The sequence below is a fragment of the Cydia splendana genome, chromosome 11 (genome assembly GCF_910591565.1).
Source record: "Cydia splendana chromosome 11, ilCydSple1.2, whole genome shotgun sequence".
In the NCBI taxonomy this organism is placed as follows: domain Eukaryota; kingdom Metazoa; phylum Arthropoda; class Insecta; order Lepidoptera; family Tortricidae; genus Cydia; species Cydia splendana.
The window spans coordinates 3,759,003-3,784,436 of NC_085970.1; the positions used below are offsets into that span (position 1 = coordinate 3,759,003).

The 25,434-nt window shown below is 39.4% G+C and overlaps 2 protein-coding genes across 2 annotated transcripts in view; one reads left to right on the forward strand and one right to left on the reverse strand.

Annotated features, from left to right (window-relative positions):
* The window catches only part of LOC134794731 (E3 ubiquitin-protein ligase SH3RF1-like), a 70,939-nt gene that overhangs the window by 30,876 nt on the left and 14,629 nt on the right, over window positions 1-25,434 (forward strand). The window contains exons 3-7 of the mRNA XM_063766514.1: window positions 11,600-11,770; window positions 17,286-17,374; window positions 21,536-21,650; window positions 23,459-23,558; window positions 24,451-24,577. Coding sequence (XP_063622584.1) covers window positions 11,600-11,770; window positions 17,286-17,374; window positions 21,536-21,650; window positions 23,459-23,558; window positions 24,451-24,577 — 602 coding nt within the window. The remainder of the gene's footprint in view (window positions 1-11,599; window positions 11,771-17,285; window positions 17,375-21,535; window positions 21,651-23,458; window positions 23,559-24,450; window positions 24,578-25,434) is intronic.
* On the reverse strand, window positions 1,149-2,390 carry LOC134795098 (activity-regulated cytoskeleton associated protein 1-like). The gene is made up of 2 exons (XM_063766932.1): window positions 2,353-2,390; window positions 1,149-2,215 (listed from the first exon to the last, which is right to left on the reverse strand). The coding sequence occupies exons 1-2, from the start codon at window positions 2,388-2,390 to the stop codon at window positions 1,330-1,332; spliced, it is 924 nt and encodes a 307-aa protein (XP_063623002.1). The 3' UTR covers window positions 1,149-1,329.

Consider the following 25,434-nt stretch of genomic DNA (forward strand, 5'->3'; position numbering starts at 1 on the left):
TGTGGTAGACTAGTAATCGCTTCCATCTTGGAGGAATCCACTTGTAAGCCGCTTGCGGTGATCAAGTGGCCTAAATACTTGATAGAATCGCAACAGAAGTGACATTTAGTGAGGTTAACAGACAGATTATTCCCTTTCAGCACTTTCAACACTTTATCCAAATCCTCAAGATGTTGGTCGAACGATTCGGACAGTATTATTAAATCGTCCAGGTACGCGAGCATTCTCACATCTCCTACCAATACCTTGACCCGGTCGATAAGCCGTTGGAAGGTAGCAGGAGCATTCCGTAGTCCGAAAGGCATTCGATTAAATTTGAAAATTCCGAATGGCGTTATGAAGCTGGTTTTGTTCTGATCTTCCTCGCGCACCTTTACCTGCCAATAACCAGAGCGCAGGTCAAGGGTGGACATAAATAGAGTCGGCTTGGCGTCACGTAGAAGGTCATCAATTCGTGGCATCGGGTAGAGGTCCGGTACGGTGATGGAGTTCAACCTTCTGTAGTCGACGCAAGGGCGTAGACTCCCATCCTTCTTTGGCACTAATATAACAGGAGCAGACCATGGTGAAGATGAAGGTTGGATAATACCTTCGCTGAGCATCTTGTCGATCTCGTTTTTCAACTGTTCCCTTCGGACTGGAGACAGCCGGTAAGGTGGTACAGCTATTGGTGCGTGGTCGCCTGTGTCGATAGTGTGTTCAATCAACGTCGTTGGTTGCTTATTAAATAGGCAAACCTCCTTACTCTTCATTATGGCCCCTTCTATACGGCTTTTCTGTTCGTCATTCAGAGTTCCCATTTTGACTGTCCCGATGTCTAATGTACACAAGTCAATGTCATCAGCAGTGTAGCCCGTGAATAGCGCTTCAGAATTTGGCGACAGGGTAACTTCGGTTTCTTCAATCGCCTTTACCGCATCCGCGAACATATAATCCATATGGTGTGGCTCCGGTACGTACCCATCAAATGTATCATGGGCTGCAACCTTGGGTTCATAACCGTATGTCGGGTTGGTGTACCTAGACACGACATCTGGGTGTAAGTCGGGCTCAAACTGGGCCAATGATACGCTTTCAGGTCCTTCCACGATGAAATCATAATTAACTCCTGGACGTTCCACAAAATTCCAGGAACGTTGCAGGTATGTTGAGGACCATGCCTGCATCTTCTATGAACCCCATACCCAGCAACGTTTTATTTTCCTTAGCATGTGGAAGTACTACAAAGGTTGTAGGTACACTCCGATCACAAATTTTGACTGGCACTGTAATGGACAAGACTTCTTCTCGTCGTTTCAAGCCGACTGCCATAGTTATATTAGCAGTTTGTCAAGCAAAACTACATTGTCTTTGCTTTAAGCACTTGTACAGTTGATAGGAAGCCACACTAGATTTAGCGCAGGGGTCGACAAATGCTGTGCCAATAACATCAAAGATGGCAATTCCCACCTGCATTCTCGGGCGGGCGTCTAAGTTGATGTCTAGCGCGCAAAACCCAGTTTTCTCCATCTTGATTGGTTGAGCTTCTTTACACTTAGGGCATTTGCTTCGTGTATAACCAGGCATTCCACATCCGTAGCAGTAGAGAGTCGACATACTTGGTGACGGCGCTTGGGTAGACTCCATTTTAATCTCTTTAGGAGGTTGTTGTGTTCCACCCCTTTGCTTCAGTCTTTTTCGACATTCCTCAACGGTATGGCCCGTGGCACGACAGTACTCACAGCGCTGTTTCTTTTTGGTTTGCCCAGTTTGCTTTTCGAATTGGTCTTTACACAAAACTGATGAAGACTTCTCACGTAGCACCTGTTCAACATTCCTAGCAGCGGTTAGCAGCTGGTCGAATGTCATCACCGAGTCACGTGGTATTCTCTCGCGAATATTAATGTGCAACTGACCATGAATAGCATCTATTTGTAATTCCTCTGTCAAACCCGGTGATCGTAGCTGGGTCAACAGGGCTCTGTTCTTTGCGATAAACGTTTCTGTCAGCATATCCGACGGTTGCTTGCGTGAAAATACTTCCTGGAATATTTGGACGCCAGATATCTTCGGTGCAAAGGCGTGACGCAATCTTCCCTCGAAGTCGGTCCAACAGGTAATATTATCTTTCACTCCTTGCCACCACGTAGAAGCTTCACCTTTCAACACCAGAGGAAGACTCATAATAGCAGCCTCGTCCGACATGCCATTAACCTTTTTATAGACTCTTCTGAGACTGATAAAAACTCTTCCAAGCGTATAGATTCCCTAGTGCCGTCATAGGAAAATGACACGTTAGCAAATGATGCCGTTGTAGTCCTGACACCGCCAGCTGCGGCTTGAAGAGCTGCGGCCGTAAGTGACGTCACCAACTGCTGTAGCTGCTCCGTAGACATAGAAATGTTCTCCATCTTCTTTGTATTGGAAGGTCCGTGAAGTTTACGCGGTCTCAATTCCACTCTCAGTGTAGGTCTTGTTTTGGGTGTAGCCGCAGGTCCGCTTCCGGATTCCGCCAGCTTGGAGGTATTCGGCCGAACGTTGAGCGCCAGATGTAACCAGGGGTGGAGTGGTGTCGATTGAAACGCAGAATAACTTTACTTTTTATAATTGAAGATAACTCAATCACTATACAGAATGAAACTAAACCAATCACCAAAAGATGGGTCGGGAGCCGATCGCATCGATTTTGGGGATAAGCGGGAGTGTATAAGTGAGCCGGGAAAACCGTCAGCACTAAATACATTGCAGAGCGAAAGATAGCGTACAAAGTTGGCAAGGTTACTTATTAGGGATGTACCGACTAGTCGCCGACTAGTCGGGAAAGCCGACTATCCGGCTACATTTGTAGTCGGCGATTAGTCGGCGACTAGTCGGCAAAAACGGCCGATTAGTCGGCACTTTATTAGTGAAAGAAAAACAGAAAAAAAAAAGAAAACAACAGTCACTATTTACCATAATAAATATAATAATATGTTTTATGTCTATTTTACTAAAATATCTATTCAGGGTGCAAACGAAAACTTTTGTTCATATAATTGACCGTTTGATCGTTATCATATCTGTTGACCGTTAGCATAGGTGGGCTAGTGTTTTCCTCTACATACAGGTCGATCTCAGCTGATTCTCGTGTAATTTCATGGGCAAGTTCGATAGTAAAATAATTTTATTATTATTCAGTTTTTAGGGTTCCGTAGTTCCGTACCAAACAGGTAAAAAGGGACCCTAATACTAAGACTCCGCTGTCCGTCCGTCCGTCTGTCACTAGGCTGTATCTCACGAACCGTGATAGCTAGACAGTTGAAATTTTCACAGATGATGTATTTCTGTTGCCGCTATAACAACAAATACTAAAAAGTACGGAACCCTCGGTGGGCGAGTCCGACTCGCACTTGTCCGGTTTTTTTTTAATGGTGGAGCCATGGGGAACTATTAATGTTATTGCAAAATTTTGACAGGGCACCTTGCTCGTAAAGACGCTAACTACAGGGGATAGGTTCTTAACTGGCGACTACGTACGGGAAATAGAGCCTTGGAAATACCTCCTTCCCAAATTAAAAGAAAACAGAAATTGAACGAGGATTCATGTGATAGGTGTTTGAACCTGTAGAGAACACCTTTTAGCCAAGCTAAATGATGAATAGCGCAATCAAATGAGCAAAACGATTGTTTTTCACCAGAACTTATACGAAACTAATTATCTGGCCGACTAGTCGGCCGACTAATCGGCCATTCGAGCGCCGATTAGTCGGCTAGTCGGCAAAATCAATAGTCGGTACATCACTATTACTTATGGATCCTACGTTGAACAAACGTTCGCGTGTTCTAATTCGACGCCAGCGCCATCTCTTGACATATGTTGGCCCTAATGTCGTAGTTCCGCTACTCGCCACTGGATGGCGTTAGTAGTGGTGTTAGATATTCTCCCCCTCTATCCACGAAGACGTCTCGGCGAGTAGGATGGATGTTGATTTTATATTCGTTGGTTGGTAGTTTTTGCGGTTGTCTTCCTAGGCCTTCCTCTCTTCCGTATAGGCTGTAGAGGTTCCGGTAAGGTTACAATGTTGGTGGTGTTACAATGTTTAATTTATTGAAGCCCGCCGCTTAGGAATCAATATTGAGACTAGCTAGTATAATTTATCGATTATTTTTGTGTAACTTGATGATGGGCCACGCAGGCAATTTTACACGGTTAGGAAAAATTCGAAATAAGGTTATGTTTCAAAAACTACAAGAACTAAGGAAGTTGTATTGTTAAAATGGATTTTCTTATTTCTGGATTGTCTAAATAACAACCCGTGCTAATTTTGAATTTTATTAAAAACTAGCGACCCGCCCCGGCTTCGCACGGGTTACACAAAACCTTAACAAATTATACACCTAAACCTTCCTCAAGAATCACTCTATCGATAGGTGAAAACCGCATGAAATCCCTTCAGTAATTTTTATTCTCGGAATAATCATTCGAATAAACAATAATTCACGATTTTTTTTATTCACGAATGCTTTATTCAAATAAAAATAATCATCAGATATTTTTATTCGTCATTCGCGATAAATTTTGTTATTCTTATTCGTTATTCGTCATTCGAATAAATTTTGCCCATCTCTGAGTGATTTATAATCAAAGGGTGTCATTCTGAATCCCTAACAACGTTTGTCTTAAAGTCACTTGCCCTAACTGGCTTGTCCTAATGGGCACATGCCCTAATGATCAATTGTCATAACGATAATTTTCCATAATGTAATGGTTAGCCTAAGACTCATTTGTCCTAAGCATTTGTACCATAACTATCAAGTTCCCTAATGTTTTCTACCATATTCTTCGAAATCCCTAACAATGTTTGGCATAAAATAATATGTTCTAACTGTTTTGACCTAATGGCTATTGCCCTAATTATCAATTGTCATAAAAGTTACTTTTCCTATTGATCAATTATCATAACAATTACCTTCCATAATGAATGGTAACGAACTGTTGCCACAAAAGTGGGTTAGGTTAGGTTAGAACTGTGACCCTCACAAAAACGAACTGCTGCCACAAAAGTGGGTTAGGTTAGGTTAGAACTGCGACCATTGTAAAAACGAACTGCTGTTAAAACTAGGTTAGGTTAGAAATACGATCCTTACAAAAACGACCTGCTGCCACAAAAGTGGGTTAGGTTAGGTTAGAACTGTGATCCTCACAAAAATGAACTGCTGCCACAAAAGTGGGTTAGGTTAGGTTTAGAACTGCGACCATTGTAAAAACGAAACGAAATAGGGAAATCAAAATTAGGGCATACGAGTGTTAGGTCAAGCAACGATAGGCTAAGTAAAATTAGGTAACATGATGGTTAGGATATATAATTTTTAGGCCTAACAATAATTAGACAAAAAAAGAATTATGCTACATAACATTAGGATAAATACTCAATATGGAAAGTGCCATTAGGGAAAAACATATAAGGACAAAAAAAAATCGGCCATTCGATAATAGGGAAACCAAAATTAGGGTATACGAGTGTTAGGACAACTGATCATTATGACAAACAATATTAGGGAATACAAAAATAGGACAAAAGACTTTAGGGATTCAGATATAGATCCATAATCAAACATCCGATTCTAAGGGGCAAATTGTATGACGGATAGGGATCCCGTCATACAATTTGTCCCCTAGAATCCGATGTATGTTTATAATACATTCCTATCCTGTCACATTCCTGAAACTTAATCCTAAATCCTGACACGCAGTAACCCTAGCCAGGAGTGTCCATTTTAGACAGAAGTTGTGGGCTATGTATAACCTGGTAAATCTGACTTTATTTGGAACGGCCGGGTAATTAAGTTTGCTCGAGCGCGTCTATTTTTATAGGCCGACGTGAATTTCACTCTCGTCTCGGGTTTCATACATGTCAAACTTATGTAATAGACATTACTAATTATGCATATTTATAGATACACATTTGATACATCCTGTAGCGTTTAATTCAGAGGATACATTGACTGTGATTTCCGCCATTGTTACTCTGGTAATTTTATCAGGCCTACTAATTAAGTAGGTTAAAGGTAACCTAATTACAGTGAGACCAAGAGAGCGTTTAAAATAACACTTGCACTGCGTGTGCTATCAAAATATTCAAAATCGTTGCAGACAATGCAGACTTATCTTGGTCCAACTCTAGTTACCGACTTGTTTCTGTATTGGAGTATTTAAAGAAAATAAGTTCTCACCTGTGTTTTAAATGTTTAGATATACAGACTATAGGGTCAGATGTCAATCAGTTTTTTAATAAAAAAAATACCTATTCGTACCTTTTCTACTTGTATCACTAATATTGGAGATACAGTCAGCAGCAGAAGTTGCTAAGCGGGCCAGGTGTTCAAAATGATCTTGACGCGACTTTATTGTTAAGAGAATAAGAGCGTGTATTGTTAAGAGAACAAACATTTTCGCTGTTTCCAAGCTCGGTTGCCATGGCAACAATATGGCGTCCATTCTATTATTCACTGAGTTCTTTGACTTCGTGTGTGGCGTTGGCGCGCTGCTTACTTATCCACTCAACCGTCCGGCCCGCGAGACTGTTTTCCCGTCTACCGTCCGGGTTTTTTTAGCGACGCACGCCCCGCGCAGCGCATTCACAATTTTCTACAAAAATTATAACTACACTGCCATCTAAATTTTTTTAGAGCTAACTATTTAGTTTGGCTATGTTGTCGCATCAAGAGAATTAGTAAATAATGCCGAAATATTCCGTTAGATGGCTCTGAAATCAATTCTTTCTTCCACCCCTTTGGATAGTAAGGTTCCCGCGGACGGTTAAGAGCATATTTTTTTCGGATACTATGCTATCGTCGGACGGTCAAGTGGGGTGGGTTTACTATCATTTTAAATAATACTAATAAGTACCTACGTACTGTAATATAAGCTGTAGAGACAATTACCCCCCTACCCCTACATAGAAACTCAAGCCCCCTAGCCCCCTAGAATCTCTGCAGTTTACTGTAAAGTTGCAAAACTTCTTACACTTAGGTGCACAATTTTGTTTAATGTATTACTGATTTTCTAAAATCAACCTTGCTTCGCATGACACCTTGATAAGGCATTTAATTAAATATATAAATTTCTTGTTAAGCTTAAATCTCTTCGGTTACAATCTTATCAGGTTCAAAATCTCTGGTATTATTGTATACAATTTCGCTCGTTTCAGAGAAAAGTTAATATTTCGCGAATCTACATATTTTCCAAGAAATATGAAGACAGGTTTTCCCATTTCTCATATTTGCATATTTGTGATGATACCTGAGGTATCACTAGTGATAATACTTTCTTTTGTTTCGCGTGTTTATGTTGTCATTAATATATATACAATTTTCCACCTTACGTCAATGGATTAAGGTAAAATGTGAATATATCACCCATGATTTTTACTGTAGATACATAATTCAGACAAGCAATAGAAGTCTGTATGAAGTTGGTAAAGCTTATCTACATCAAAATTTACAATTTTCTTTCCCCCTTAGGGCATTTGTGATATTTACCAGGAGGTACAGTCAACAACAGAGCTATGAATACAGGCAAAGTGTCAAAAATATGTATACAGTACTTTATTGCCTGTACATTAAGGTCGTGCATACATATTTTTGGCACTTTGCCTGTATTCATAGCTCTGTTGTTGACTGTACAAAAATTTGTATGTTATAATTTAAGATGAAGTTTCGTAGGTACACCTCCATATATTTGTAGAGGGTACGCCCCATTTAAGAAAACATGCTTAAGCGTATTTTACAAGCTTTTATTTAACTTGCGTAGTTACTACGATGTGTGTATTTGTATGATGTGTATGTATTTGTATGTGTATGATGTGTATGTATTTGTATGTGTATGATGTGTATGTATTTGTATGTACCATCCTCCACACTGTTAACTGTCCATCGGTGGACCTTTTGCATTTTGTAATAAGGTCCACCGATGGACAGTTAAGAGTGTTGCTGTTTGTATGTTACTGTGTATGTAATGTATGTTAGTGTGGGCACAGAATAAATAATAGTACTAGGTACAGAAGACTCACTCTCTAACAAAACGCGTCTGTTACGATCAGCACAGATATGGCCGCTAGGTGGCGACAGCGCCACGCGCGGCTTATGGCAAACCCCAAAATTGGGGCCGAACGGATGTACTTTTAGCTAAGTATATACCTGTAGCAAAGCGACGAAATCGCGGAGTGAGCCACGCCTGGTGTGGGTCAAATCTTGGAAGCTCGATTGGACTAACTACCCGATTTCCGATTGAGCTGAAAATTTGAAGTCGGGTGACAATGCAATATTATGGTACCATCGAGCTGATCTGATGGAGACAGGAGGTGGCCATAGGCACTCTGTGGTAAAACAATGCAACCTAATTGTGTTCGAGGTTATTATAATTGTCTCGATGAGTATTAGTTGCCTGTGGAAAGAAAACTAACTTACCTACATAAAAGCTTGTAACCTACCAGTTTTTGAAGTGAAAACTTCTTTAGCGGCGCTGAGCACTTTTTGAGGTGGGGAAAAAATGATAAACTCGAGACAGCGTAACGCGTAAGGCGTCTCTCCTCTCTTTCTACCGCACGGCGAAAATGTATGCCTGAGCCTGCTGTTTCATGTAGGCGGCGCAGGGCGCTTGCGTGACTTTATGTTATGTGTGACGGACGATGTTATTCACCAAAGAACTTTAGTCATAACGTATCATAATCAGGTCAATTATTTAAAACTGGACTTTTATATTAAGCAATAAAGCTCAATGTTCTAATCTTGTACGGGCTGAAATACGAGGATCTCACAGTTACATTCTAACTTTATATCACTCCAATATAATTCAATAAAGCTACATCTTGATGAAATCGCTAATAAAAGTGAACTCTAGTACGGGTTAATAAAACTCAAAATATCATGACCAAATATATTTAGATGCGAGGTCTGCAAGGTAACTTTACAATTTCTATTCGAATTTTAAACAATTAACGCTACAAATTTACTCACTGGCCAGCAATTTCGGAACTAAAGTTTTTCAATAGAAAAGAGAATGGGTCAATTATACATAGTGCTGCAGACATTTTGGACTAGTCATTGAGTTTTCACCCGTTGTTTTTTTTTGCTAAAAACTTATTTTTATTGATAGTTCGAATGCCCCAATTTGTCAAACCGATCTGTAATTAAAAAATAAATTAGTGTTGGTGATTGGGAAATAAATTGGCCAATCGAACTGGCATTTTAGCTTTCTTCACATGAATATTTAGGAAGTAGGTAATCACGTCGCCTTGACTCACAAAACTTATCGGTGCGCGATAACGATAAGATTAGATATAGGTAGATTTGAAGCCATCCTTTATGTACTATTGATACGTATATTTATAAACAAATATATTAACAATACGCATAATAGATAATATATAGAGCCTAGAAATTAAAGAAAGAACGTGTCTTAGTCTCAATTTGCCATAAGGCGATTTTTTATTGCGACTTTCTAAAAAAATAAATGTACAACAGGGTTTCACAAACTTACCTATAACCCCATGTTATATTTCTATTAATTTTTTCAGTCTGCCGTGATTATTCGTGTGCTAATTCTTGTCGCGAACCCATTGCAAATATTGCAATCACTTGCAAACCCCTGGGGGTTAGCGTGCCCCACTTCGAGAAACTCTGAATCTGGATCGTACTTTTGCTGTTTAAATCCAAGACTATACTGCTACATCTAAATCTAACCTTAAATTAATATCATTTTAGTACAAGACTATAGACGATGAGGAGTACATTTATTTATCGATTGGTCATTTCATATTATCTACAATATAAATACAATGCTGAAAAATATTTCCGTCTGATCCTTTCGATTTCCAACACAACAGATTAAAATGTGCATAATAACAATATTGTTCAGAGAAAGTCTGTAGGTATTATAAAGGAGTTAATCACCGCCATATTACTCGTAAACCCATTACCGACACGATAGGTCCGGTTAATGGATATGCAGATTCTGAACTATGAGATTGGTAAGATATGTAATTGGTACCATCGACCATCATCCGTGTGGACGATGTGCGACTGTTAAATGACAATTTGAACTATTAAATTGTACAACGGGCCTTAATCGCGTATTCAGGCTCCAACGTTTCGAGGACAGGTAGAGGATGTTAATAACTTTAGCCAGACTTCTCCGAGACCACGGAGACAAACCGTCCTCTCGTTGAAGTTTAAATCAGTGTATGACAATTTGTATATTTGTAACCCTTATTAAGAAGACATAAGGGCACATGGGGGAACTGAGAGTCATAACATTCGACAATGCTATCCTTGGCTAAAATAAGACTGTATCTTACAGAGGTCAACGCTGCTGTTACATGTATACATGTATACAATAGGTACATCTATCATCTTTTACTAATATTCAAGATTGCAATGATAAAATTCCACGACAAATCGATCTCGACTCAACCGGAGTCCAGATATGGTCAGATGATTTTCAAATCACATTGAAAATCTACCTGAATCTGAAAATTACTTTTAAAACTTACTATTTTGGCTCAGACTGAATCCATACAGGGTCCCAGACTGTGTCCTAAATAGTCCTAAAGTAGTTAGTCGCTTAGCTGGTTTAAGTTGCCAACGGACGAATATAAATAATATGTATTAGGTATTATAATATGACCTAAAAGTACACAGGTGGAAACTTCTAGGCTTGACTGATTTCTGGAAAGCGTAAATATCGCTTCAGGCGACCTTGACATTATCTTCTGTTTATAGAGCGTTTATATTTATGAGTGATAGCGTTGTCGCATTACCTAGCTAGACATATTAAATACATAAATAAATAAATATTATAGTACATTATAACACAAATTGACTAAGTCCCACGGTAAGCTCAATAAGGCTTGTGTTGTGGGTACTTAGACAACGATATATATAATATTTACAAATACTTAACTACATAGAGAACACCCATGACTCAGGAACAAATATCTGTGTTAATCACACAAATAAATGCTTACCGGGATTCGAACCCAGGACCATCGGCTTCACAGGGTCATGCACTACCCACTAGGCCATCAGACAGGTCGTCAAACATGTAATATTAAAACGGGTCACTCACGTTTTGAAGCCGATAATTGCTCGACATGTTTAGTTCAATAACGAGGAGTTCAACAGGAGCCACACGCGTTGACCGACCGACGCAGATTGTTAGTAATAAACGTCTTTTAGGGTTCCTTAGTCCACAAGGAACCCTTATAGGTATGTATTAGATTTTCTTGTTCGTCTGTCTGACTTTCCGTCTATCTGTGGTTTAGCTCAGTGACCAGTAGTGTTAGAAGGCAAAAATCATGTAAAGCAAGTGGTGTAGATGGTCTGATGAGTGCGGTTGATTTGATTGACCGATGACACTACTAAAATCTTAACCCTTTTCTTTAGTTTAGCCGTAATCGTGTAAAAAGGGCTCATCTCTATGTAACACAGAAGATGAAAGAGTACAGGCGAAAATGTGCTTAATATGGCGTCAATAAGCGACAAATCATTTCAGACATCTTTACAATCAATAACATTTGTGTTGGTTATACTACTAAGGAGTCTATAAGGCATGGATTAACCTACTTTCGTTTCGTTACAGGTTATAGTGGAATCCCACAAGGAGCTGCGATGCCCAGAATGCCGCGTCCTCGTAGAAACAAAGGTCGAGGAGCTGCCCCCCAACGTGCTGCTCATGAGGATCCTGGAGGGGATGCGGAACAATGTTCCACGCAAGCTAATACCGTCGCAACGGACCAATAGACATGCACAGGTATAGGCTTTTGACACGGTCATACTAACATCCACTTTAGGTTATAGCGATATCCCACAATGGGTCTATCATAGGTACTTATTGTAGATATTTTACATTAGACTATTGTTATTGACTTCTTCGGCGCTATGGAGACGCCATCTAGCGAAAGGGAACGTACGACGATACTATATCATATTGTTATGTACTGCACCGACTTCAGTGGAGATATTGGGATGAAGCCATTGCCCAGCACGGCAAGATCCAAATATATTTTTATTATTTTTGCACGTTTTAATTCTTTACTCGACCTACTAAGTAAGCAAGGAAGTGGAATAACTGGGATGAGCAACAAATTATTCTACCTATAACGACTAACGGTATATTTGTAAATACGCAGTAGATCTGACACGACGCAATGTACGGGTTTGCAGTTGCACAATCATTGCTGATCAATAATTCAATTGCCTTACAACAAAAACATGACATCATGTCATTGTCATTACAAATCAAAGGTAAAAAGTTTGACGGACAATGTCAATTATTATTATCTGGAATTTCATCATCACTGTCTTCTTAGCAGGTGTCCTTCTGAGAAAAAAGTGACCGTAGTTAGTAGGCACGCATTAGCATCAAATCGCATTTTAACACACACAAATCTGTGCCGCGCTTATAATAAATGAAACTGTTATTTTTTTTGCAATAAAGAGTTGTAATTCGACGGACCGTAAGCGCCTATATTTTGCTCCAAAGGTACCTACGTTGATATACATTATGTATATGCCGTAAATATGAATGAAAAAATGTCGTAAATACTAAGTTAGTTAGTTAGTTATTCTTAGCAAAACCATTAAATTATCAGAAATCACTAAAATGTACCAATCAATTTCGTTCATTGCAATGCAACTCAATGTACCGAAATAATTGTCGCAACCTCATATCATACATTAACATACCACCAAATTTAAACCTTTGGCATACGATCTAGAGTCGATTTTGCAACAACTTGTTATATTGGAGTTTGCGAAAATTACTTGTTCATATCAAACATTGGGCGGGCTTCCCCTGGAATCGATTGAGCTTTCGAGAAACGTTCTGATTTGTTTACATCTTTCAAATAAACATTATAATTGAGTCTTTACGTAACTTGGTCACGCCAGATGCGTTCACGACCTTATTATAACGGCTTAAAGTTTAAATTCCTTTGACAGATGCGACCGGACGATGACTCAACGTAGTACTTAGCATGAATGGGGCATGGCTCATTGAAATAAGTAGCGATATATTAGACGTGTCTCGTATGAGGATTAGCCGGGTCTTGGTCGTATCCTGTACTGTTACTGGGGCAGAGGAGTCATGATTGTCTATTAATATGTGTCCTAGACATGATTTGATCCCTCTATACTATATGTATGACAGGCTGATGAGGGAAATAGGATGCACTTGTTAAATGCAACATGAGATTACTTTAAAAGAACACATTCAACCTGTGATACATTTTTGCGACCACAATATGGATGTCACACAATATAAAAGGTGACTGTAAAACTATAGTTATTTAACTTATTTATGATAAAAGTGTGGAAAGTACACACTTGTATCATACAATATTTTACAATGCATTCATAAATTAATAAAAATAATTGAGGTTACCTACTACAAATTTATAATCTTTATTAAAACGTGGAATGTGGAACGCTTGCGGAAAAGTGGCACTTTCGATGCAAATGTTGTCCCACATAGTAGTAGGGCTTACGGCGATATTTACATCGAAAGCTGCATTTTTGGCAGAAAGCAAGCCGCTTTGCCCAGTGATACTAGGGACTAATCTGAATGATTTCATCCGAGGAAACACAAATTTCATTCACTAGAATTCAAGATGGCGGACCTTTTTCAAAATGGCGGCCGCAATATTTAAAAAAATTATAGACACAAAACGGCTGCACCGATTTTAGTGATTGATATATCGATCAATTCGTATTGACACTTGTAATCGAATAAAAAATATGGCATTTAAGAAATTATAGATGGCGGCCGAATATTAAGAAAATTGTGTTTTTTTTCTTTAATTTTTTTCATTCTAATGAAAATAACAACTAAATATTCTATAATATGATCACATATTCTTTCATTTAAATGAAACCTGATAATATTATCTGCAAAATAAAAAAATAATCTTAACAAGCCGTTGAGTAGTTTTTGAACTATACGCATTTCAAAAAGCGCGTAACTGCCGTTCGAAACGGCCCGCTCGCGCGGCTCGCGTCAAAACTACTGAAACTACTAAAAAAAGAACAGAAAACATATTTACTTTATTTATTGAGCTATAAATAAATAAATAAATTGTATTTCTGCTTATTATTTGTGACCATCACGGGAAAAGGTATAGCGGCTGGCGCTTACGTCGCTTAGCACCGCAATAGTATTGGAGCGGCGTTAATAATAGCGTAAGCGCCATCCGCCCTAAGGTACCTATACCAGTGGGTTCAAATTTATTCCTCTCGATCATCTTTGCCCGATGTGGTTGAACTGAAAGAAAAGAAAATTCATATGAAATCAGATCAAAATATACCTAATATAATTAAATTAAATATATAGAGATGAACTACGCCAAACTGTCCCGCCCCTCCATTACTATTTCAATGTGTGCAGTGTTGAAATAGTAATGGAGGGCGGGACAGTTTGGCGTGGTTTATCTATAAGTACCTTTTGTTTTTGCAAGTGCTGCATCGCACTGTACAGGGTAGACCCACCCTCCGACACGTGCAGCGCATTGTTTCGCAGCCTTTTTTACAGCCGCAATGGTCCAGGTATGATAATTCACGCCACATCGCCCTAGCATCAGACCATTGCGATTCCCAACTGCCATTAGATGACTTCCAACCCCAAGAGGATGGCAATGGCACAGAGGCATCATCAAGAATAAGGGCATACCACCCCATAAGTGGCCTGCTTGATATGTGAGACGGAGCGCGTGTTTATGTAATGCTGCCGATGTTGGTGGGATGCTGGTTACCAATTTATTTTTAGTAGCAAATAGTTCCTTGCGTACCAAGTTGTCCGACGGATGTGATATTTGTGGGTCATATAAGTAGCAGGTGAACTTTTCCAGCACAGCCATGATTTCTTCAGGAAGGCTTTGTAATGGCTGCGATATTTCTTTCAAAGTTGGTGTAACTTCAGGGTGTAACAACCACGTTTTGAAGCAAGACTTCTTTCCTTTTGTATGGAAGTAAGAAGTAGTGTCACACCCTGTAGAGGCGTTCACGCCACGAAGAGCGGTTGATCTGTCAGGACCCAAAGTATTTGCTATTTATGAACATCGATATAACGGCGTTTATTTGCAGTCCCAGTTAGTAGCCATAACTCTTGCAGGCCACTATCAATTGAAGATTGATGATATGATATCAAGAACACCAAAACATCTGTATCGGAAGACCTAATCAAAATACGCCAATTCCCTGTTCTGCCTGATCTTTTGCGTGAAGTACGATGCGGCCATCAGCTTCTTCCGCATGTGTTCCTATTCATAAGATCAGGCAGAACAGGGAATTAGGCGTATTTTGATTAGATCTTCCGATACAGATGTTTTGGTGTTATTGATATCATATCATCAAACTTAAATTGAGAGTGACCTGCAAGAGTTATGGCTATTAACTGGGACTGCAAATAACGCCGTTATGGCGATGTTCATAAAATAGCAAATACTTTGGCTCCTGACAGATCAACCGCTCTTCGTGACTTTCACGCCTCTACAGGGTGTGACACTACTTCTTACTTCCATACAAAAGGAAATAAGTCTTGCTTCAAAACGTGGTTGTCACACCCTGAAGTTACACCAGCTTTGAAACAAATATCGCAGCCATTACAAAGCCTTCCTGAAGAAATCATGGCTATGCCGGAAAAGTTCACCTGCTACCTATATATATATGACCCACAAATAGCACATTCGTCGGGCAACTTGGTACGCAAGGAGCTATTTGCTACTAAAAAGAAATTGGTAACCAGCATCCCACCAACATCGGCAGCATTACATAAACACGCGCTCCGTCACACATATCAAGCAGGCCAGTTATGGGGTGATATGCCCTTATTCTTGATGATGCCTCTGTGCCATTGCCATCCTCTTGGGGTTGGAAGTCATCTAATGGCAGTTGGGAACCGCAATGGTCTGATGCCAGGGAGATGGCGTGAATAGTCATACCTGGACCATTGCGGCTGTAAAAAAGGCTGCGAAACAATGCGCTGCACGTGTCGGAGAGTGGGTCTACCCTGTACAGTGCAATGCAGCACTTGCAAAGGCAACTGCAAAAACGAAAGGTACTTATAGATAAACCAGGCCAAACTGTCCCGCCCCTCCATTACTATTTTAATACTACACACATTGAAATAGTAATGGAAGTTAGTTTGGCGTAGATCATCTCTATATATTTAATTTAATTATATTAGGTATATTTTGTTCTGATTTCATATGAATTTTCTTTTCTTTCAGTTCATCCACATCGGACGAAGATGATAAAGAGGAATAAATTTGAACCCACGGGTATAGGTACCTTAGGGCGGATGGCGCTTACGCTATTATTAACGCCGCTCCAATACTATTGCGGTGCTAAGCGACGTAAGCGCCAGCCGCCATAACTTTTCCCGTGATGGTCACAAATAATAAGCAGAAATACAATTTATTTATTTATTTATTTATATCTCAATAAATAAAGTAAATATGTTTTCAGTTCTTTTTTTACCTTTAAATCATCAAAATTCTCAGTTTTGACGCGAGCCGCTCGAGCGGGCCGTTTCGGACGGCAGTTACGCGCTTTTTGAAATGCGTATAGTTCAAAAACTACTCAACGGATTGTTAAGATTATTTTTTTATTTTGCAGATAATATTATCAGGTTTCATTTAAATGAAAGAATATGTGATCATATTATAGAATATTTAGTTGTTATTTTCATTAGAAGGAAAAAAATTAAAGAAAAAAAACACAATTATCTTAATATTCGGCCGCCATCTTTAATTTCTTAAATGCCATATTTTTTATTCGATTACAAGTGTCAATACGAATTGATCGATATATCAATCATTAAAATCGGTGCAGCCGTTTTGTGTCTATAATTTTTTTTAATATTGCAGCCGCCATTTTGTAAAAGGTCCGCCATCTTGAATTCTAGTGAATGAAATTTGTGTTTCCTCGGATGAAATCATTCAGATTGGTCCCTAGTATCACTGGGCAAAGCGGCTTGCTTTCTGCCAAAAATGCAGTTTCTTTTCGCTAAGCTCTATCACTAACATAAAGTTCCACTTACTGAGCATATATGCATTGTTAAAAATAATTTTGGTGGAGCCCCTTACAAATAAGCTACCGAATTAATCCGTATAAAATGCATGACCGTCCGCTCAGTGCTTAGCGAGTTGCGTTCTTAGGCCCTGAACTCACTTTACCAAACTATAGGACCCTAACAACACTTTATGAGCTTAGAACTATGTTCTTTTTATGTAAGATTGTCCTATTAGGTATACTTTATTTGTATATTTCAGGGGCAGCCTCAGCAGAGCGGCCAGAGCCGGGACAAGCAGCTACCGCCGCACGGTCGTGCGCTATACGACTTCATCTCGAAGGAACCCGGGTAAATACTCTTACTCATTCTGATACCCAAAGATTTTTTCATTTCTCATTATCTGAAAGAGGGTCATTGTTCTTCTAAACTAAAAGGTGTGCAGAAAATGATACGTTTGAAGCACTAGAGCATTTTAGGTTCCAAGTACGATTTTTTTTTTACGATAACAATTAACATTTTGGTATAAAATGGATTTGTTATACAATTTCCATTCGGATATTTGACTCCCCATTCCATAAATAACGATACTTTTGTTTTTGAAATTGTTAATTGAAAGTACCCTCAAAATTACTATAAAAATGTATACTTAGTCGTGTTTAAAAAAAAAACACATGCATAAAAAGTAGTGTTTAACTCAGGTGAAAGGCATCATTTCATCCCTTGGTTTAGACGTGCGCGCCGGTCGAAAAAAATCGGGCGGCGGCGCGCCACGAAAAAATCCACGGCGGCGGCGCGCCACGAAAAAATCCACGGCGGCGGCGTAACGCCGGCGGCGTGGGATTTTTCAACTTTTCAATATTAAGACGTATAATGAAAAGTTACGCTTAACCCTTAAGGGGCTACCCCACGCCAATGACCTTCGATCTGTATCCCTTAGTTTTCTAATGTTTTTTGCAGCTTATTATATTACCAGCAAGGCTTTAAGTAATATAGTATCCCATATTTACTTCAAAGTCTTCGAGATATTTGGCATCAAATTTGAACAATTTTAGGCTAATAAACTGGTTTTCTGGCCATAACTTTTGTGTTAATTAGTTTAAAATTAAAACCCTGCACACGCTTTTCGAGACGTCAAAGACGCACTCAAATATGTAGATTTCGTAGGCACATGTAAGATCCTTCACTGTAAACTAGATACGAAAAAAATGTTTTTTTAGATAATGTATAAAAAATTCATAAAAAAATAAGTATTCATTTTGTTTCAAAATCCGGTGGACAAAACCGGAGATAAAAGATTGAAAAACCGATAACCGTTTGTCTTATAATTCTATCTGTAGTGCAAAAAAAGGAGATACGATTCAAAACTTTTCAAAAATCGATGAAAACCTCGGGTAGCCCCTCGCAAAGGGAAAAAAATGTCAAAGAACTGTGTTAGTATCATTTTTGAAGTGAAAACTTCTGTAGCGGCGCTGTGCAATTTTTGAGGTGGAGAAAAAATTATAAACTCGAGACAGCGTAAGGCGTAACGCGTAAGGCGTCTCTCCACTCTTTCTACCTCACGGCGAAAACGTATGCCTGAGCCTGCTGTTTCATGTAGGCGGCGCAGGGCGCTTGCGTGACGTTATGTTATGTGAACCGACAAAGTCATCGTTTTTTGATTTAAATGCCATCTAGTGAGTTTCCCTCAAACTGGTATTAATATAACTGTAGTACCAGTAGTACTCACAGTGATGTGCTTAGGGGTTTCAAGTAATGCGACGATACAACGCTAGATGGCGTTAACCTCAATTATACATAGTGCTACAGACATTTTGCACTAAATGGCGCTGTTATTAATATTTTTAGTTACAATGTCGTTGAGTTTTCACTTCTGCCGGCACTCCCTGAGTGCAACCCGTTGTTTTTTTTGGTGTTATTATCTTATTATATGGTTGTTTATTGTAGAAAAATCATGAAAAAAATCTATTTATAATAGTTTCGAAAAAAACATACGTATGTTAAATAAAAAGATACGCCGCATAATGAAAAGACGTCTAGTATTTTGGACGTTGCCGAGTATACATACAGTGCATAAGGTTTTTTTTGTCAAATTCATGGTTTTTTTATAAATACACAATAATTGCATTTTTTAATTACAAATTACAAACACTGATAATGTCAACTTATGTTATGAATTAAAGTCAAACCTATTATTTTCATATTTTTCCAAAAACTTTATAGCTCGTAGGTGGTAAAATTTTAGCAGTCATTGACGTCATTTATCAAACTTAGCGGGGTATCGTAGGAGGACTAGGAGGCAGCAACATCTGAGCAATGGTTTTTACAATAATGCATGCAATTTGATCAATATTTTGTAAGAAATTTCTGAAATGAAATAGGGTCTGTCTCTTGATGTCTTGATGAACGCACAGGAAAAAAAATCCGTATGAATATTTTTTTATCTATTTGGTTCATTAGTTCATTACGTTGTAAACCGACAAGTAATGACTATTTAAAACGTTTTGAAACACCTAACATCCCTCTGTTTAATTATTTACCATAAAAACCACCACCACACTACCAGAAAATTTGATAATTTTACTCTTCGCATACTTGGCAATGTCCAACATACTGGACTTAGCAAAAGTGCCGTGTAATCGACAACGGTTAAAACACTGGAAATTATACTTTGTAAATGTGATTTCCCCATACATACAACACATTTTTATGAAAATCATACTGCCACATAAGAAATAGTTAGTATGGTGTTGGTGCGACATAAAATAGTAGAAATTAAATTATACAATAACCAAAAAAATTCCGTACTAAATTATTGCCATGTAAGTAAGTATTTTACGTCAAAAATGTGAGAGTTACGTAGGAAGTGGTTCCCGCGTTAATTTTTAACTATTTCTTATCGGTCTATGACCTATTACATATTTTAACGCTGCATAATACTGTCTTATAAAAAAATATTCGGCGCGAATTTTAAACTACCGGCGGCGGCGGCGGCGCGCTGACTCTATGGCGGCGGCGCGCCGCGACGGCGCGCACGTCTACCTTGGTTAACAATCTACTAATGTAATCTCCGATATGTTAAAGCACCAGTCAACCTATCCCCACATTGTTCCACTTTTAAAGTCGTAATAAAGCATAGTTATAACATATTTACGGGAAAGTTCCATTTTCACCAGCGTGTCAACAATCTCAATATCTTAAACATAGTTTTTGTTTTCTTAGTTGTCAGTGTTTTTGAATATGACTAGGTAACTAGTGATTTTAAAAAGATATAAAACGTGTCATACGTAAGTTCCCGGATCTTCTAGGACAGCCTACGTTATGAAAAAATATCGTTTTGAGGGAAAGTCCATACCTATCTAATCTATTGTAAAAAAAAACCCACCACAGATAATCTGAGTCACGATATAAATATCTCATCCATATGTCTAGTTACATTTGAATGACAGTGTGCGGTAGATAGGAATGACTTATTGATTGTGTTGACGTTCATTTTAAAATTGTCATAAATTGGGTGAATCATCCAGCATTTCCGGCAATCCTAATAATCATGCTAATTATTGTAAAGCTTTGTGGACGCCGCCGTCAAAGAGATGAATCATTTTATAGGCCTCAACTGTATTATATTTCCTGTAGTAAATATTTTATGCCAGATATACAGGATGGCTAAAAAATAAGTGCATTCCCGTTGCCAGGGAGGTTTTGGGATTATACTGAGCAACTTTTACTATGGGACCAACCCAGAAACCGCGAAAAAAAATTACCCTCCCATAGAAAATAGACCAGCCAAAATGTATGAAACAGCTAATTTTTTTTCGCGATTTCGGGATTGGTCCCATAGTAAAAGTTGCTCAGTATAATCCCAAAACCTCCCCGGCAACGGGAATGCACTTATTCTTTAGCCACCCTGTATAGACAATAACGTTAACAGAATGACCGGGTGATCTTTATGTGATCTAGATTAAATGTGACATGATTTGTCTTTGATCTTTTGGAAATAGTGGGTGTGTTGGGCAAGTTTTAGAAATAAATCTAAAATGTCACTACCTGAACTGATTCGAACGTTTAGCTCTGGGACCACCAACCCTCCCAAACCAATCAAACTTCGGTGAGACATTCTATTCACACGACGAGTTTTTTAGTCTGCCGATTGTTGATTAATTGTTAAAAATTAAATATTGTTATGACATATTAAGATATTCGAATAAACAAGAAGAGAATTGACATATAATGCGAATAAAGTGTGAATTGGATTAATTCCATTTGTTAGCTATTTATTGCCCGATATAATAATTGAAATTAATAATATTTATACACTATTGAATTTTTAATATTGTACCTACCTCGACATGTAAATTGTTATTAATAAATATATTTCATTTCATATATACCCATGTTATCTTTCAATTTTTCACCTGCAAAAAGGTTCAATGAAATTAATATTCTCTTCTATTGAGTACCAAAAAAATGTGTTATTTGACAGTGTATATAATATTGTTTGTAACATTGCAGCGACCTCTCATTCAAGAAAGGTGAAACAATACTGCTACAGAAGAAACTGGACGCCTTCTGGTACCAAGGAGAGACCTCCGGCCGGACCGGGGTCTTCCCTATCACTTACCTACAGGTACCGTACCATGACTAATACCTTAAAACTTCATCATTGGCCTTAAAGTCTATTGCAGACCATAGAAACAGTGTCAGGCAGGCGACAACGTTTTTGGTGGCTGTGTAAGTCGATACGGGAGTGGCAAACACGCCCACTAGCTTGGCATTGTAATGTGACCATGGCGAACAGATGTCACTTACTTGAGAGTGTCTTAAACCAAGCGTCATTTTACGCCCGTCGAACACCAGTTTGCGCCACTTGTCTGTGTCCTCGGCAAGCTCCTCCCATTTGTGAACCATAGAAAACATAGAGATTAGAGATACAATAATATAGAGATGAAATGGGGGATAAGACGACCGAACTTTCAGTAGGAGTAACAAACAAAGCGCTGTTATGGTTTGTTTGTACTTGTCAAAGTCCCACGTTTGTTTCTGTCTACTTCTAAAAAGTTAAAGTGCCACGTCAAAACGGTAAACATATTGTTGTTGCCCGCCGGTGCCTGATGGGTACGAATAAATTGGCGTGGGATGTAACATGTGTTGATACGCTGGCCCCATCCCACGTCCGGGGCTCTGCCAGGTGGCCAGGGATGGCAGCAGACGACGCCCAAATTACCAAGTGTCGCAAATATGCATTCTTGAAAACGAATTATGTATTTGCGGCACTTGCAATTGAAACTCTCGGTCCTTGGTCGTCAGACACCAAAAAACTAGTAAAAGAAATTTCTACCAAACTAGCCTGGGTGTCTGGCGACCTACGAGGTGGCGCATTTTTTGCACAAAAACTCAGCCTCGCTGTGCAGAGGGGGAACGCGGCTAGCGACCTGAGAACAATGCCTCAGGCTAATTTAGGGCTAGATTTATGATTTGTTTATTTTGTTATTTAATCTCTGTTTTAATTATTAAACATCTCTCATAGTAAAAACTCATTAAATTAAGACTAATACAGGATTAATTGAGTCACAGACATAATTGGTTTTATTAATAAAAAAAACCGGGCAAGTGCGAGTCGGACTCGCGCACGAAGGGTTCCGTACCATAATGCAAAAAAAAAAAAACAAAAATAAAAGCAAAAAAAAAAACGGTCACCCATCTAAATACTGACCACTCCCGACGTTGCTTAACTTTGGTCAAAAATCACGTTTGTTGTATGGGAGCCCCATTTAAATCTTTATTTTATTCTGTTTTTAGTATTTGTTGTTATAGCGGCAACAGAAATACATCATCTGTGAAAATTTCAACTGTCTAGCTATCACGGTTCGTGAGATACAGCCTGGTGACAGACGGACGGACGGACGGACGGACGGACAGCGAAGTCTTAGTAATAGGGTCCCGTTTTACCCTTTGGGTACGGAACCCTAAAAATGATTATGATTATTTCGCTCAGCGGATCAGCATTGATATCTAGCGGGGCGATGCGGCCAGCCTTCTGGGCACCCTACCAACCGACCAGAATTAATTAAATAAATAAATATTATAGGACATTTTTACAGAAATAGACTAAGCCCCACGGTAAGCTCAAGAAGGCTTGTGTTGTGGGTACTCAGACAACGATATATGTAATATATAAATACTTAAATACAAAGAAAGCAACCATGACTCGGGAACAAATATCTGTATCATCATACAAATAAATGCCCTTACCAGGATTCGAACCCGGAACCATCGGCTTCATAGGCAAGGTCACTACCCAAGTACCCACTAGGCCAGAGCGGTCGTCAAAATGGAGGGCAAATTTTTTATCTATAAGTTTTTAATATAAATAAGTGTTTTTATTTAGTTGTATTTCGTTGGGCCAATAAATCACAATTGAATTTGTAATTTCAGGTGATAGTCCCACTCCCTGTCCCGACGGCGCTATGCAAAGCGCTGTACGACTTCCGAATGTCTGCGCCAGATGAAGAGGGCTGTTTAGCGTTTGATAAAGGTACCAATCATATCATTCTCATTCTTGCCAATTTGTTAATAAAATTACTTACCCCCCTTATTCATAAAACTTTACGGGACAATTATTAGCTAGATTTATATTTGGATTTAGATTTATTTATTTCATAATATGAAATTACAATATAAATTATTTTACACTAATCTATACCAATTTATATTATGATCGTCAAGTAGGAAAATAACAATTAAGCTAGTTAAGGCTTGTAGCGCGTTTATGAATACGGGGGTTAGTAGATATTCATAATTTTTAAATATGAGTTTTATTGCAATCAATTATAATGCATTCGTATCGTATCGCTTCTTATAAAGAACTTTGACTTACATGTGATCTAAAGTAAGGTACGAGATTTGAAATGATTATTATGTAGTTAAAGAAGGAAATAAATAAACATTTATTTAACGCCACAACATAGTACAGTGGTTCCCTAACATAAGTATCAACTTTTCTAAGATTAGTATGGCAACTTGGGTACTTAGAGTTGGGGCACCGACCGTACATAATAAAGAAGACATGTAGACATAGAAATAAATAAAAAAAAAACATTTGGACGCTAAACTAAAGAGGATCCCCACTCAGCATAATGCCGTGGCAGTCTGTAGTGCTGGTTTTCAGTGGGGACCTGTTTATAAAACAGCTGGATTATGTGTATTACACTTGTCTCACATCTCTCTCTCTCTTCCGGGCTATATATCCCACATGGTGATGGGGTCAGCTTTCCGTGTTATTTGCTTCCACTTCGCCCTATCCTCGACGTCGTTTTTCGTCGTTATTACACTTGTCTCACATATTTTAAAAAAAATGGCTTTGTGGTTAGATCCATGAAGCTCAATTTGAAAGATTGAAGGAATAATTGCATGAATGATGTTTGCAGGGGCGATAATAACAGTGCACCGGCGAGTGGACGAGAACTGGGCGGAGGGTCGGCTAGAACAGCGGGTCGGGATCTTTCCCATCGCCTTCGTGGAGCTCAACCAGCCCGCAAGACATCTCATTAACAGGTACTATAGCACTGTCTCTCTCACTCTTGCCATGGCCACGTAAGCGTGAGTGGGGCGATAATAACAGTGCACCGGCGAGTGGACGAGAACTGGGCGGAGGGTCGGCTAGAACAGCGGGTCGGGATCTTTCCCATCGCCTTCGTGGAGCTCAACCAGCCCGCCCGACATCTCATTAACAGGTACTATAGCACTGTCTCTCTCACTCTTGCCATGACCACGTAAGCGTGAGTGGGGCGATAATAACAGTGGACCGGCGAGTGGACGAGAACTGGGCGGAGGGTCGGCTAGAACAGCGGGTCGGGATCTTTCCCATCGCCTTCGTGGAGCTCAACCAGCCCGCAAGACATCTCATTAACAGGTACTATAGCACTGTCTCTCTCACTCTTGCCATGACCACGTAAGCCTGAGTGGGGCGATAATAACAGTGCACCGGCGAGTGGACGAGAACTGGGCGGAGGGTCGGCTAGAACAGCGGGTCGGGATCTTTCCCATCGCCTTCGTGGAGCTCAACCAGCCCGCAAGACATCTCATTAACAGGTACTATAGCACTGTCTCTCTCACTCTTGCCATGGCCACGTAAGCCTGAGTGGGGCGATAATAACAGTGCACCGGCGAGTGGACGAGAACTGGGCGGAGGGTCGGCTAGAACAGCGGGTCGGGATCTTTCCCATCGCCTTCGTGGAGCTCAACCAGCCCGCAAGACATCTCATTAACAGGTACTATAGCACTATCTCTCTCACTCTTGCCATGACCACGTAAGCGTGAATGAGAAGTTTTACGGCCCCAGTTGTCAGTTTGGTTTACACATGCGTGGAAATATCGTGATTACTTTCGAAATAACATATCATTTCGTATTG